The 15,949-nt window shown below is 43.3% G+C and overlaps 2 protein-coding genes across 2 annotated transcripts; both read right to left on the bottom strand.

Annotated features, from left to right (window-relative positions):
* Window positions 1–1,554: 1,554 nt before the first annotated feature.
* On the bottom strand, window positions 1,555–5,694 carry ssr4 (signal sequence receptor, delta). The gene is made up of 6 exons (XM_071524874.1): window positions 5,537–5,694; window positions 5,198–5,316; window positions 4,998–5,072; window positions 4,458–4,547; window positions 3,907–3,972; window positions 1,555–2,263 (listed from the first exon to the last, which is right to left on the bottom strand). The coding sequence occupies exons 1-6, from the start codon at window positions 5,583–5,585 to the stop codon at window positions 2,159–2,161; spliced, it is 504 nt and encodes a 167-aa protein (XP_071380975.1). The 5' UTR covers window positions 5,586–5,694; the 3' UTR covers window positions 1,555–2,158.
* A 259-nt stretch (window positions 5,695–5,953) lies between these two features.
* arhgap4a (Rho GTPase activating protein 4a) lies at window positions 5,954–15,769 on the bottom strand. Its single transcript, XM_071524852.1, has 22 exons — window positions 15,606–15,769; window positions 13,784–13,873; window positions 13,397–13,568; window positions 13,038–13,200; window positions 12,751–12,813; window positions 12,537–12,665; window positions 12,303–12,431; window positions 11,076–11,297; window positions 10,421–10,522; window positions 10,117–10,302; window positions 9,846–9,930; window positions 9,554–9,581; window positions 9,293–9,392; window positions 8,813–8,873; window positions 8,642–8,719; window positions 8,372–8,500; window positions 8,166–8,271; window positions 7,601–7,828; window positions 7,458–7,513; window positions 7,111–7,345; window positions 6,967–7,015; window positions 5,954–6,794 (listed from the first exon to the last, which is right to left on the bottom strand). The coding sequence occupies exons 2-22, from the start codon at window positions 13,848–13,850 to the stop codon at window positions 6,615–6,617; spliced, it is 2,568 nt and encodes an 855-aa protein (XP_071380953.1). The 5' UTR covers window positions 13,851–13,873; window positions 15,606–15,769; the 3' UTR covers window positions 5,954–6,614.
* Window positions 15,770–15,949: the final 180 nt, after the last annotated feature.

Below are 15,949 nucleotides of genomic sequence, written 5' to 3'. Positions count from 1 at the left end.
AGGCTTCTATTGTCTGTCTGCCAAGGTGACCCAAGACAAAAGCTGAGATGTGCTCATGTACACCCAGGAGAGAGTCTCCAAACTAAAGCATTGTGCTGACAAAACCACAGAAAAGCAGTCATATGAGGAAGTTCACGTGTACTTTGTACATTATGTGCCGTTTACACGTACATATCATGTTACTCATACACAAAGTTTACATTAGTCTCATGGGAGTCACTGAGAAGTTGCAGTTGTGCTGCTCTTGTACACCAACGAGGGCTCAACTGCACTCTATGTGCAAACACTGGTACAGGCCAGCTACAGAAATAGAATTGCTAAGTTTACATCTTTGCAACAACCTAGATCATATAAACACAAGTGTGATCTATGTATATATAAATGTGACAAACTGGAGTGAAGTGGTTGTAAAAGAGAGGCCAAAATGGTTATTAGCCAATATATCGCATTACTTTTGTAACAGAAGATACGCTGTAGTATAAACCAGTATACAGTAATAACCATGTGTAATCTGTCTGTCAGTGAAATGATGGATGGCCTCGCTCACAGCCCAATCAAGACCTAAATAGCAGCACAGAGCTGCCACTCTGTGTTCAACTGGATGAACTGCAGCATTGCAAGTCAACACTGTAACACAATTGGCTCTATTGTCTATTTCCTGATTTAACATCTGTACCATATTTATTGTTGCTGTGGAGAGACAATACTAGACAACACATGAGCTGCTGGTATGCCGTCTTCACAACATGGACCTCTCCTTGGCTATCTAGGAATGCCAGTGGGACGGTTATTCCTCCCCTCTGCAGACAAAAATAGCCCCCTTTTCCACCGAGGGCTCAGTCAGAGCCTCTAAGTTGAACATGAGATCATGTTTACAGCAAATGTGGAGTTTCACTTTATGTTTTTGTTTACAACTATAAATCCTGCCTAATACGTACTGGTAGTCAGAGTTCACAAATGAAACCATTAACAGAAATTATTCACAAATGACTAAAACAATCCTGTAGTCATTTTTAAATCAGCACAGTAGTTTGTTTGTTTAAAAAGCGCACTGAAGAAGGGTGTCTTGCCCGAAACGTCTGTGCGGCAATAAAGATAAATTAATTGGAGTGCTGTCCTGGAGTATTTCGTTAATCAGTACAGTAGGCGTAAATTATGATTTTGTTCTGGGAAATTCTTGAACAGAGTTGATCAAATCATTTTGGCAAGAGAGGAAACAAACTTCAAATGTTGAGAACATCAGCATAAACTTTAATAATCCCATGGCGGTCATTTAAACAAACCATCCTCACTGAAACCATTTCTCAAAGGCAGAATTTCTACGAAGTCTAAATCTGCATGGAACTGGTTGATCACTTGATCTAAATGAGGTCAGACTGATGAATCATTCAGAGTATGCCAACTTACCTCTGGCAACAAAAATCTTTATAGGCAACATGTGTTGTTATGGAACAAAAGCCCATTAAACTTCCAGTCTGCCTTGGAGAAAGAGGAATTTATAGAAGAGCCAGTCTGTCGCTGGAGTATCACATGAACCAACACATTACACTGGGAGAAAAACAGACCGTTTATTCAGTTCACTGCGTCATCTGGAAGAGACATATACACAACGTTTGGCCTGTTCAGGCCAGCCAGTGCAGTCACATTATTGATCATAGATAAGACATTTCCATTTCATATGTATAGAAGGCTAGACCTCCCTCTGTTGGTGTTCAGCACATCTGCACCAATCCCACCCTACAGTTTACCCTCATGGAAGGACATGAGATAGTCTGCATGCAGTGACAGATGTCTATGCAGGTTCAACAGTGGGTCGGCTTTTAGAGCATGATCAAATACATGTTCTGTATTTTTTAGGTTTAGTTTATGTTGTACAATTGTATTGGTCTGGTTTTACAAAAAAGACAAAATGCCATCTGTATTGACAAGACAAATCGTGACAAAATTCATCTCTAAATTGACAAGACTGACAGCATACAGACACAGTCTGTTTGAATAAAAAAATACCAAGACTGCTGCTCTGGCTCCTCACCTCAAGGCAGATGAAGTGGCAATATTCTGTTGATTTGCCACAATACTGGATGATGGACTGGTGGATAAGTCCCACCAGAATTCAGTCTTTAAAGATCCAGTGGTTAAAAAGTGACTGTGGATCCGTTTATGCCTGGATGGTGCTCTTAGCACTGAAGGCCAGGTAGTAGACCAGGATACCAATGAGGGCAGCCAGCACCTCGGTAGACACCCATGGGCCATTCCAGGCACCCTGTGGTTAAAAAGAAAAGAAAAAAAAAAAAAGATCAGTACAAGCTTATGAAAGAATGAAAATAACCAGATGACTACCAGCCAGGCATTCCAGCTTCACCTGGTACTTGGACTCTCAGGCTGAAACCCATGTGTGTTTTCTCAGACTGGACCTCCATGTGCCAAAGTCCACACTGACACCAAACTGGACTGTTTGTAAATGAAGTGTTTCATTCCAAAATGGGCTATCCTCCAGGAAATAAAAATGTGACAACTACTCCCAACAGAATTATAACTGGCATGAAAGTAAAACCCACTATTGAATATAACTGAAGCTGTTCCCATGTACCCATCTGAACCCCCCCCCCCCCTTACAGTGTAGAGGATGCAATCAGGTGTATTTTTTATGCTGAGCAATGAAAATCAGATGATTTGTTTCCAGAATGTATCACTTTTTGGAATGAAAGCCTTCAAATTTTGAGAAATTTAAGAGCTATTATTCATTTAGCCAGAGTATCATGCCCTGTGTGTCGATTCTGGCCAAGGAGTAGGGGAATGTTATCAAGCTAGCCAGCTAAACTTGCTCAAAGCTAGCTGCCACTCCATAATAGGCAATATAAGTCAATTTACCATAGCCTATATTTACAGGAATGATTACTAGCTTAAACTTGCTTTAAATAACACTTTTACACTTTCTGTCTTTGCTTTGTCACATCGGTGTCTGAACCAGTCAAAAAGCCTCTGAAATTCTGGACTCTGTTCCAGTAAATCCAGAATGGTTTCTTTTGAAATAGAACACCAGACTGTATCACATACACACCCCATCTCAATATCACATAATGCACAGATTAATAAACACAGACGCAACACTTAAAGGATAATTCCTACTTAAACATCCAAGAACCTGCTAAATATTGTTGATGTTGGTGTGGCTACCAACCATATATTCCACTTTAACCTGGTTCTTACACTAATCTCCGGCTGAAAGAACCATTTCAATATCACATGAAACAGGATTTTTCCTTTAAGTACATCAGTACTGCTGATGGAGCAGGTTATCTGTCAGAAATCACAGAAGCCATTAGAGGGAAAAAAACTGAATGATATATGAAGAAATATGAAAAGCTGTACTGTCGTGCAAATGGGAGTGCACAATATTGATTTAATATTGGCACAGTCCCATATCTAGTAAATCAAGAGCCTTGTTGAAAGTTTCCTGATTTGGCCTTTTTTTTTTTTAAATGCCTCATAAGAAATTTAGAAACGTAAGCAGAAACTTTGAAATGCACTTCCAAGAAGACATTTGAAGCTATACAATTTCCTGTCATACATAGAAAGCCAAATCTACACTTCTAAACATAACACCTCTAATATTGATCGTTGATATCAATGATAATTATCACAAATGGTTGTTCTAGATGGAGCATGTCTAAATTACATTGTGCATTATATGGATTTGTTTTGATGATTTAATTAGTTTGTCGAATAATGAACTGACTTCAATCAAGGAGTAAAGTTTGCAAGGCTAATGTCACCATCATGTCATGAGCCTTGTTTGCAGACCACAATATTCTGACACATTTTTGTTTTGTGACACTTCATTGTTTTTCATGTTGGCATGTCATTGCATCCTTGTGTGCAGAATGAGTGTCTGAGCAGACTCACCCTGTGATCGACATTGACAGAGAAGAGAGGCTGGATGGCACCTACATCTTCATTGTTTCTCTGGGCCTGGAACACAGAACATACACATACAATTCAATATGAACAGCCTTTGTTTAAAAAGACAGTAACACAGTGAAACAATAACATAGCGAAAACTCCATTGGCCGTACATTATGAGCACATCATCATACTATAAAGCAAGGAATCTCTGTCTGTATGTGTGTCCTTAGCATATCTCGAGAACCGTCCGTCCGATCGACTTCACACTTGGCGGGTGTATTGCTGGGGACCCAAGGACGTGCAGTGTCGGATTGGACACCCGACACGTTCAATATTAATAAACTTTGAATAAACAAGCGAACAGCGCTCTGTGCAGCAGCGGGGCTCAAAGCAGCGACTGAAAGCGCAGTGTCGAGTGTGAAGTTGTTTGGATGAGCAGTTCTCGAGAAAGCTGCAAGCAGCAATACCGGAGGCCAAGCAACTGGCCCGTTCCAAACAGGCATGTTTTGAACGGGCACTGCACTAGTCCATTATAAAAATCAGACACTAACCTTGCGCAGGGCACTGTAAGATTCCTCATCGAAGAACTTGACCTGGTAAGTCCCAGAGCTGGCCTGTTTGTGAGGAAGGCTCCAAGACACCTGAGGTGAAAAGTCAGTCGCATGTTAGAAGTTTCCCCTTGTATGCATTGAGGTGTAAGGCTGGTGGTGCCGGGTATGTTAGGCTATGTAGAATAGGTAGGCTGTTATGTGTCTTGTGCTTCTCCTGATGTTGGTCTTACATCATTCTGTTCTATGGTTGATTGTTGATCAGTTAGGTCTAGATAGGACTATTCTCTGTGAAGTCCCTTGAGACATACATGAGATAAAGGGCTGTATAAATAAACAAACTTGAAATTCATGTTGAAGATTCACTGGGAGAAAAATGGTGCATACCCCTTCACTACTGCATTTAAGGTAAGGTAAACCTCCTTATCCAAACATGAAAATTTGAGCAGTCTAGGTGCAATACAAAGACAGACAACAGTTTAAGACGCAAACGGTTATTTGCATATTAATGTGTTTGTCTACTACATAAGACTGCTGCCATACCTGGTACTTGCCAACATCCTGGCCTCTAGTCACAGGGAACTGTCTTCCATTGACATCAGCATACAGCGCCACACTCTGGTGAAGGCAGGAAAGATTAATAGTATCAGTCAGTCAATCTTTTACCAGGCAAGGGACCTGATAAGCTGTAGTGTACCATGTTTCTGGACTCAGGTGTTGGGAGGTGAACAGCTAGTTAGTACCTGTGCTCCATTGGCACAGGCCAGGCTGAGTTCAACGATGAAGACAGACTCGGAGGAGATGACAGCGTCTGAGGTGGTGTAGGCCGAGGGAGTGATGGCTGGGCCTTCGCAGCTCTCTCCTGACACCAAACACAACAACGCCGGGGTCAAATTTAACTGATATCACACCTTTGACAATGAACACACTTTGAATAAACTACGTTAGCTAAACCCTGCGACCGTACACAGTAGACAGATGGAGGTAACTTGGGGTTAGCTGGAGGCTAAAGCTAGCTAACGTCTGCGTTAGCATTGCAGGCTAAGCTTGACAGATTTACACTGCTGGGTCCGGTGACTTACCTGAGCAGGCACACACCAGCAGCGCGAGGAAAGCGGCTATCCTGATCATCCTGGTGTCTGAAAGCGGCGTGTTGTTCCTGGGGTTCAGCAGCAGACTGGTCCTGGTCCTGTCTGAATGGAAGAAGTCCACCTCAGCTCAGCTCCTGTAATGACGTGTACTCTAGTGGCGCAAAGCACTCTGGGAACGTGCCCTCCTGACACGTCATCTGAATTTCAAAACATTAGATAGCCAATATTTTTTTTATGTTGCTATCCACATATATTTTAATTGGAATCGTAACTGTAATATTTATTCTAAATGCTAAAATATTATATTTGTTTTTTTTCTGTATACGGTTGTAACCCATTAAGAATTCTTGCACATTTGCCAGCTCTCCTGATTTGTTTTGTTTTATAAATAGGACACAGATTCAGTCACAATAGTCAAAATATTTATTTCCCATAGAGCCTAGATGTACAGAAAAATATCAAAGAGTGGAAGATAAAAATAAGTATCTGAGACAGCAGTACAAACACATTACAACTACAGCATTCACAGTTTTTCCTTTCTTTATGACCCAGTTTGTGACTCCGTCTTATCCTTTTCAACAGACTTTTGATGAAGCATGTGTGTGTCAAGGTTCATTGAGCAAATTATATTGATAAATACCACTGATTAAAATCACTTTGGGAAAATCTGGCCAGACACAACATTATGATTTACACAGACACAAGTACATACACCGCATCAAGTTGCACCACTATATTCAACCATACAAGAACACATCAGTCTATTTCAAGTAATTTTATGCATTGTGCTGCAGGTGAGTGCAGTCACCACAGGGTTGTGCTGTAAAAACACTAAACAAAAAGGGCTTCTGATAAGGAAGCCACCCTGTGGAAAGAAACCCTGTCCAGCCAGAGGCATCACAGAGCTGCAGACGGTCCAGAGGGGCGACTGTGGATCAGGGATCTCAGTCTATTAGAAATGAACCTGTTGATAGCCACTGTCACTGTGCGTCACCCTACACCTCCGTTCTCTAATTACCACTCATCACTGTCTCATCCCTCTCTCCTTTCATATCATCCCTTTATCCTCTCAGTCCAGTTGATCTGCAGCTCTAAACAGCCCTGTCCCTTTCCCCCTGCGCCCCTCACGCTTCTCTTTCCTCTGGGGAGGCTGGGCAGAGGGAGAGGAGGCGGCGGAGGAGGAGGGATCTTGCAGTGTTTTTCGTGAGAGGAGCTCCTTGAAGACCGAGTCCATCTGGCGACAGACCTCCTGTGAGATTAAATAAACAATGGTGATGAGAAAGAGGAACAAGACAAGGCTCCTCTTCTTCTCTGCACCCTCAAGCCAGGGAGCTTCTAATTATGTTTGATAACAGCGACAATGTGCTGTTGTCAGTTATTAAGAAGAAGTAATTTAAAACTAAATGAGAAACGAGCCAGACCTTGTCGACTTGAACAGTGATATCCTCAGAGGATGAGTTGTCCTGGCACCTGTAGAAAACAGAGACGAGATAGGTCGGCCTCACACACTCATTCCTCGCATAAACACAACAAAGTGAGTTGTGTAACAGTCTGAAAGCACTTACTCTCTGCGTACAAAGCCAGGAGAGTGGGCCCGCAGCACCTTGCCCTGTGGCCCTTTGGGAAACTGTAGCATTGACTTTCCACCTGGAGCGATGTTGCCCCCTGTTGGTCCGGCTCTGAATCCACTTTGGTCAGGGGAACCTCTGCTGTTGGCTCGAGGACGCTGTCCCTTTCTCTGTGTCGGTGCTGCAGACGAGCTGCTGCTTCTGCGGTCAGCCAGGGATCCCACTTCCATCTCTGTAGCACATTCCACATTCAGAGATAGTTTTTCTATTCTGAGCTACGAAGACAAATAGCATCACAGCCTTAAAGAATTGAGAAACTCAGATGGACACATAGCCTTTCTTACCATCTTTAATATGTGAGTACTCTGCCTCCCCATCTCCCTCTTCGATGATAGGCTCACTGTAAACAAAATGATGATCAGTATGACACAGTGTGTCCATGTTTATAAGCATTTGTGTGCATGTGTGTGAACTTCTTTTATCTTACCAGTCATCCTCTTCTAGTGTCATGCACTTCTCATACACAGGTCCTTGTACCTCAGCCTGGCTAGGGAAGATGCTTTCATGCTGGAGGATGATGCCTTTCACCAGGGCGTTGATCTGAGGCTGCAGGGTGACGACATCATCATCGTGCGCCCCTCTTAACAGACTGGGGCCGAAACACACGGCCAGGTTATAAGGCTGCATCATGTTCTCGTCGCTGTACTGGGACACACTGGGGGAAGAGGAGGAGACAAGGAGGGAGAGAGAGAGGTGATTATCAGATCATCAAAGATTAAAGAAGCATAGGAAATTAAGAGGGAAACTGAGAGGTAGAGAATGAGACAGAAGTGAAACCGAAATTCAAAGATGCATCAGACTCCTATTGCATCAGATCCAATGTGTATGTGAAAGCAGCTAACTAATAAAAAGTTAAGCATTTGGTGCCCTTTCAGCTCCTTCCTCTTCCTCTAAAAAAAAAAAAAAAAAAAAGAAGATTTCCCTTCAGCTGTAACCTGATTTATTGAACTATTGACTGTTTTAAGATAACATTCATGAGTTATGATACTCACTGATGAAGGAATGCAAAGAGGTATCTCATGACCACGATGACAGGCTCAGGGTAGCTAGAGATGACAGTTTTGAGGTGAGCTGCTCTTTCCGATTCGTTCTCCATTTCTGAAAATAGGAGGTGAAGTAAGATAAGCCCCTGCTGTACGCCCTCAACCACACACTCTCACACTCACTTGACATTTCATACACACAGATATATACTTACGGGTGTACTCCAGGAGCTGGCTGATGCTGTCCATGGGAAAGAGGGGATTCTCCAGGCCTCTGAAGTAGAGCTTCAGCACTCCAGCCACAGAGTCGAGGTCACAGCTCCTCTCAGCCAGGGGGTCTTCTCCTGCAGGGGAAGCCCACAGCACACTGCCCCACATTATTAATGCTCCACAGTGGGGGGGGGAACTACACTAGGGTTCATATGGGTTATCCCAGCACACACACACACACACACACACACACACACACACACACACAACCCTACCTCGCTCAAAGGCGTCCCTCAGGTTGTTGACCTCCACCTGGGACCCTGGCACCCTAAAGATCCCTTCATGGTGGAGGCCTGGTGGACAGACAGAGACAGGTATTGGTTAAATTATTAGAATTCATCAATGGTCAAAACCACTGTGATACATGATCAATCTTGAATACTCACCATTGAGGTTGATGAAGCGGATGCAGCTTTCCACAACTACTGGGATCTGTTGTCCTGATGCCTGAACGAAAAAAAAAAATCAAAAATCAACAATAGAAAGTCTGATATCTGAATTGATGTACTAGAAAAGAAAAAACAATATTTAGAAAAGAGTAGCTGAGTAATGTTTTATATTATATTTTAACATGTCATATATTTTGGGATGAGATATGTCTGCACATATATTGGTGTACATACACTTGCAAATGCCTAATTGTAACCCATAATTCAGTCTGTCAGCTCATGTCACACCCATTTTTTTCTCTCTTTTTTCTCTCGTTTGTATCGTCATGTCTACTCGTTTACTTATTCTTTTTTTATTTTGTCACATGTCTGTAAGTCTATTGTTAAACTTCTAAATACAGTAGATAAAAAAAAGACTGAGAGACTGAAATGTTCACAAAGCCAAACACAGAGACGGTGTATCAGGATGGTAGCTACCTGTATGAAGGACAGCATGTCTCCGTTGAAAAGTTTGTGATTGTGAGTCAAATTGGCACCCGAGTGATTCCTCCTCACACGCATAGACTTTGTGTTGTATCTGTGGAGTGAGATACCATTTGTTAAAAGATATACTCCATTTCATCATCATTTTATAATATCTATAAAGATTGTCTACATCGCAACATTATCCACATTTTCCAGTTTGACAAAGAACATAGTGACTCTATAAGGGATCTAAAAAAGACATATCAACTCTACCTGGGCTGATGACCATTTGTTGCTTCAGCTAGGAGGAAAAAAAATGGAAAAGATTAGAAACAGCTTAATTCTGAACCAGCCATTAACAGCTGAAAAAGGAAAAAGATGAATGATTAATAAGAGGGCAATGTGAAACTTTGCTTGGGGTGAAAAAAGGAACAACAATTTATGGCTGTTAAATCCACACAATACATCACAATGTGTCAGCTGCCTTCAAATTACACTGTGGGTCAGTATTTTGCTGTGTGGTTTTGTTGTGTGTTGATGTGAGAATTGCAGAAGTGCATGCTACCTTTTTCCACAGCCACTTTAAGCAGATCATGCTTGGCTTGTAGTTTGGATACCAGTGAGCTGCCTACCAGGTACTCTTTCACTCTCTGTAAAAGAAAACAGATTCACAGTCACCACTATCAAGCTACCACCATCACCCAGTGTGGTTCTCGTCATCACCGTCACCACTCACCAAAACCCAACAATCAAAACAACAACCACATCTACATGCCCATCATAACCTACCAAGATACTGTACCATCTTGGTCTATTACTCTGATGCATGGACTCACAGTGAGGTAGAGGTTTTCTATTTCCTGCATGTTGGCCCTGCGGCGGGCCACACTGGGCTTGTTGGCAAGGTTCAGGTTCTCAGTGCTGCCCTCCTGAGACGGACCGCTGCCACCGCTGGGCTCCAGGTCGTCATCTCCGATACTGTCCAGCAGGGAAGAGCGGGCGGCCAGCAAGCTCTTACTGGCCTGAGAGGCAGTGGCAGAGAAGTTGGAGAGATATCAATGAAACTGACCCACAGTGGAAGCGGATAGATCTTCTAGCTAGAAGAAAGTGAGATTGATTTCAGGACGCAGTGTGATGTACCTCCTCTGTTTCCTGGGTGACCGTTGTCAGTCTGGTCTGTATCTGTTTGAATCTGGTCTCCAGCTCACACCTCATCTCACACTCCGCACTGACCTCAGACACCTGAGAGACACAAGCAGGGAAGTTAATCTAGAGTTGGAGCTAAATAAGAAGCATACAGAATAAGCATACAGGCAGGAACCTGCACCAGGGTTCAATTAGAATTTGAAAAAACCTGTAGGACACAGAATTGGGATTAAATTGGAATTTCAGGAAGTTGAATTTAATTCAGTTCCATGTTTTGTTTTGTTCTTACCATATATCTGAGATTACATGAAGTGCTATATATTATCAATACTGAATATAATAAAATGTTAAAGGTATCTTTCAGGTGGTAGTTGATGCATAACATGTAATCGTAATACATACATTATGATTGAATGTATTTGATTTTGATTTGTTTAACTGTCTTTTATTTGATTCAAAATTCTAAAATTGATGTCATTCCAATTCTGTTTCTTTAGAGTTGGGTGCAATTCCAACTCCAGTAAGTGAATTGGACTTTACCATGCGTTTCTCAGTTAAATTCATGAATGGCTCAAACCCTGATCTGCACTAAAGAGACACACGAAACACACACACACACACACACACACACACACACACACACACACACCTGGTCGCCGTCATGGGGTTGGTAGAGGAAGCGAAGCGGCAGACAGAAGGTGTTGTGGTGGTCCTGCAGGAGTGTGTCTCTGTCCAGGCTCTGGTCCAGTCCGGCTGCAGCCCCTTGGAGCTGCTGCAGCCCGGTGCTCAGGTTCTGCTGGGACCGCCACCGACCAGACAGGTAGGCCCGCATCACCCGGCCCAGGGAGAGGTGGTACCCTGCATCGGCACACTGAGGGAGACAATGAAATCTGAGAGGCGACCACCAACATGGGTTCTTCAGGGCAACTGGGTCAGCTCATTCCACTGCTTTTTGCCCCCCACATGATGAAATGGGTGGTGGGGTTGATCAGGCTGTTTCCATCTGTTCTTCAAACAGGATATATTAGGTGATATCTCAGAGACCACTGGTCTGATTCTGATGAAACCTTTAGGGATGATACATCTTTGCATTGTTTCAGCGCTTACCAACATTGCACTAATTGGCGTGATGGGGGGCGCTGTTATTAAAAAGGTCAAACTTTCGAAGCCCATAACTGCTACACTACTTGTCCAATTCTGACGGGACGGTGCATCTTTGCTCTATACTCCAGCGATTTCAAAAAATACACTAACTGCCCTGATGGGGGCGCTATAATTAGCGGTCAAAAATTTTATCTTGAACAAGATATTTCAGACACCACTGATTTTGACAAAACTTGGGGGGAAGGCGCATTTTGGCACTTTGGTATCTCTTTAACTCAAACATGCTATCTCAGACACCACTGGTCTGATTTCGACAAAACTTGGAGGGATGATGCATTTTAGCACTATCTTCTGGTGCTTAAAACTTACACCGATTGGGCTGATGGGGATGCTAGAATTAAAAGATCAGAATTTCCAGCTTTGAAAGGTCAGAAGTAGTATAACAAAAACAAGTCCGGTTTTTGATGAAACTTGAAGGGATGGTGCATGTTGTTGGCTCATTGGGAGTCTGCATCGTTCATGGGGTACAATATGTTATAGTATTTTTACTGTTTCTCTTTTAGTCGGTGGGAAAGTAGAGAGGGACACAGAGTAAAGGCAGGCAGTAGAGAAAGCTCTGGCAGTACTGCATCCCAGGCCACTTGTATCACACACGTGGCTCCAGAAGTGGGGGAACATAACCACTTGACTGTCTCTGGGCAATACGCAGTGTTTGTTTATATAACAGGGACTGACAGCGGAGACATGAGGGTGTGATCCGACATGCACTCACGTCTATGAGAGTGGAGATGTCTTGGAGGTAGTACTTATTCATGGAGGCGTTGGCTGCAGCCACGTTTAGCAGGTACTCGTTTCGGGCCTTGCTGCACTTCAGGTGGATCTCTTTGACCTTACCCTGTCTCTGTATTGAACATAAACAAGAATCAGACAGAGGTAAAACAGACACACACATGCATATAAACACTACGTATGAGAAAAGTATTTGTGGAGAGTCAAGACTGTTTACTTTTTCTATCAACCTCTCCAGTTTTTTGGCAGCACTCTGCTTCTGCTTTTCCTCCAGTTTCTCAGCCTCTTTCAGCTTCCCGTCTGCACTCACATAATCTGAGTGATACTGGTAGTACGTCCTCCATGCCTACGCACACATACACACACAACAATACTCTCCTTTATTTGCTTAGAAAGTGGAAAATGTTTTGGGCAACTGATTTCCCACTTACGGTCTGTAGCTCTGTGGTGACCTTCAGCAGTCCGTCTTGTAACTGGGTACAGATGTCCTTACTCTGGAAACATGCAGTAGAGACAAAACAACACAAAGTGAGATAGGGAAACAGGGAAGGAGCATGGAGAGACAGACAATACCTTTAAAGAAATGAGGTTAAGAGCAGTAGGGGACTGAAGCAGAGAGACAAAAGCAATGAGATAAATGACTGCAGAGGCACAGAGTTGCCCCAACTGTACAAAGAGGTCATATTTGTGGCTCAGAGGTCAGTGCTGGTGTTCGTACCTTCCTGGCCAGACGCTGTGTGTACTCCAGGCAGTGTGTGAGGGGCTGGGTGAGGACGTTACTGCAGCTCTCACTCAGTCCGTTGTGGTCCCGACTCTCCTGCCGGGTGTGGGACAGCAGAGTCAGCCAGACCTGGGCCACCGACTGACTGCTGGGCTCCTTCCTGAGGCAGATGAAGAGAGAAGGGGGGGAGGCACGGAGAAAAAACGTTTGTGAGGTACAATCACATTACAGAAGGATGCTTAATGGCAGCATCCCCAAATCAGCTGCTAGGTAATTTAGTACATCAATCCAATATCTATCAGTTATCCACGGCAAAATGTCCCGTATCAAAGACAGGATGCCCTAACCTCACCTACCTCTTGGTCCTGGAAGTGAACCTTTCAGCCAGTTTGTCCAGGGAGCGGGCGTACTCGCCCTCAATCTCTCCCCGTCGCCGCAGGTAGTCAGCCAGGTCCTGCAGCTGCTGGCTCTTCTGCTCCAGCTGCAAGTCCAACACCTTCAGCTGGTCTATAAGCTGGGAGCGCACCTCTGAAAGAGAGACGGGAAGGTAGGAAGACAGAGAAGGCAAAGAAAAAGAGTAGAGAGAGTGTGACTCATTCTGGAAGACACGCACTGAAAGTAAAACTGATTTTTAGAAGTTATTTTTTCCCAAAGAAACACGTGCAATGATCATAACTAAAGAGAGGCATGAGAAAGAGGGAAAGATTGTAACAATGGTACAGGTAAAACAGTAACTCCTTTACCTTTGATTTGTGTGTCATAGTCCACTACACCAACTTTATCCTTCCTGAGTTTCACATGGGACGTCATTGTTGCTCCAACTGGATGGAATTCTGTAAAAAGGAAGTGACAGTATCTCCATGTTGTTGAAAGTAACAGCTGCCTTGTTCCTCACTTTCCCTCCCTCACAGAATCATAGTGTGTTTGGCTGTCTGTGTGTATGCAGGCTATTTTTGACCTTGCTTCCTGGACAAAGTCTGGTAGAAATCAAGGCCTAGGTCCCACTGCTGCACCCAATTATGCCCATCTACTTGACACACTTTCTCACTCTCCGGCCTGTACCTCCCCCCCCAGAGACTACGCTGGTTTCCCTCTGCCACAGAAAGAGTGAAAAGAGCATGCTCGTCTTACTGTAACACATCTCTTGAAACCCGTCTTCCTCTGCTCTGCTCTGCTCTGTTGACCGGAAGACAACTAGCAAGCCAGTTGGCATGTGCTGCCTGCTGCACCGCTCACGCTGCAGAATTGCATGAGGTGCAAAAATAGCACCAGCAACATTTCAGCTGCCCTAAAAATAGGGGCACCACAAGGCGCGTAACACCGAAGGGATATTTGAAGATTACAGGTGGTTTTCCCACTGATAGTAATCAGTCTACTCTGGTTGATGTGTTTAGGCTGAAGTTTAAGATCGAGAAATGGGGCGAGTATATCTGACTCAGATTAGGCTTCATCTAGGATAAAACATTTAAAAAAATCAAAAATCCTCATTCAAAAACATTTGTTAGATCTAATCTGTCTCTGGGACAGATTAGATCAGATCATTTTTATCATTTCTTTCATTTTTATCACATTCTGTGACAGCAAATAGCCTGTACAGTATCAATATTATGCAGTTGACTTGCAGAACATAAGATTTGATCATCAGACCAGATTCTCCTTTCTTCCCGTTTGTGAGAAAGGAGACACAGGCTTATCAAGTGGAAATGCAAGAGAAAACAGAAGTCTTTATGTATACTGGCTTGGCCTTGTTCCTGGTGCCTCTGTGCGATGGCTGAGAGTCAAACACATGACCGCTTAACTGTTTTTTGATGAGGTGAGGATCAACAAATCTGTCGTGCTGTGTTGTCGGTTAGTAAGATACGCCTTTATTAGGAAGAGTTTATAGTGCAGTTCAGAAAGGGGAAGGCTGAGGTGTTTCCTTGATGGATCATAACACACATTCTCTCTCTCTCTCTCTCCACTTCCCCTTTCTTTAAAAACCAAACATCACTCATCAGCATTCTCTTCATCTGAAAGTTACACAGACTTGTCACCGTTTCCCAATGAAAACTTGACCAGTTGCCCTAAAATGACTCTGCTGCATTACAACAAACCCAAAACTCTCTGTAAAAAGGGGAGCGAGTGTCTCATTTTTCCACTCTCTGTCACCCTTTTCCATCAGCCCCTCCATTCTTTTTCTATGTGATCACCAGTGAATCACCACCTCAAGCATGGGAGGTTGTCTTCACAATCAGCAGCAATATTGTATTAATGCTAGACTTAGCTTCATTCTAACCGTTTATCAGACTCACCATTACACTAATCTAGCACATTCCACTGTAAGTTTTCACAAGTACCAACACATACATGCAACGGCTGAGCTATGACACATTCACTGCCAGAGGGCAATGTCTATAGCCAATAAAAACATAACTATAATCAAACAGAATTGCCCTTCATAAGAGGAGTTACAAAAAGCATAAAAACATGTTTATTAGGTTCGAAACATAAACTCTGTCTTGTCTTCATGAGATAGATCAAAAAGTAAATGAAAATTAATCAGAACCGAATCAGTGAGAGTCCTACCTGAAGGGGAGCCGTCTTGACTAGTCTCTTCTCCAGACTGAGGAAACTAAATAATGCCAGTTAATGGCACAGTAAGCTCTCAACTGTTTCACCTCCCCCTCACATTGGACACGGATGGATGTGGGTGGAGTGGAACTCAACATTTCTTTCTCTCTCTCTCTCTCTCTCTCACACACACTGCTCTCTCTTTCTCACCCTTAATCTCACTCTCACACATACATTTTGAGACATCACTGCTTGATTGTGCAAGAGTGGTGAGTGAAAACCTCTGAGTCAAGCCCCTCTGCTCTCTTTCATGCTGCCTCTAAGCTCTGCAGTACACCAGTGCTTCTCAGTTATGTGCC

Source organism: Centroberyx affinis, unplaced genomic scaffold, assembly GCF_046629955.1.
Source record: "Centroberyx affinis isolate AG114_WGS23_722 - 3 ecotype Tasmania unplaced genomic scaffold, CSIRO-AGI_Caff_v1 ptg001245l_1, whole genome shotgun sequence".
Lineage (NCBI taxonomy): Eukaryota > Metazoa > Chordata > Actinopteri > Beryciformes > Berycidae > Centroberyx > Centroberyx affinis.
Note: the sequence above shows the minus strand (reverse complement) of the source record. Positions and strands in the feature narration are given on the sequence as shown.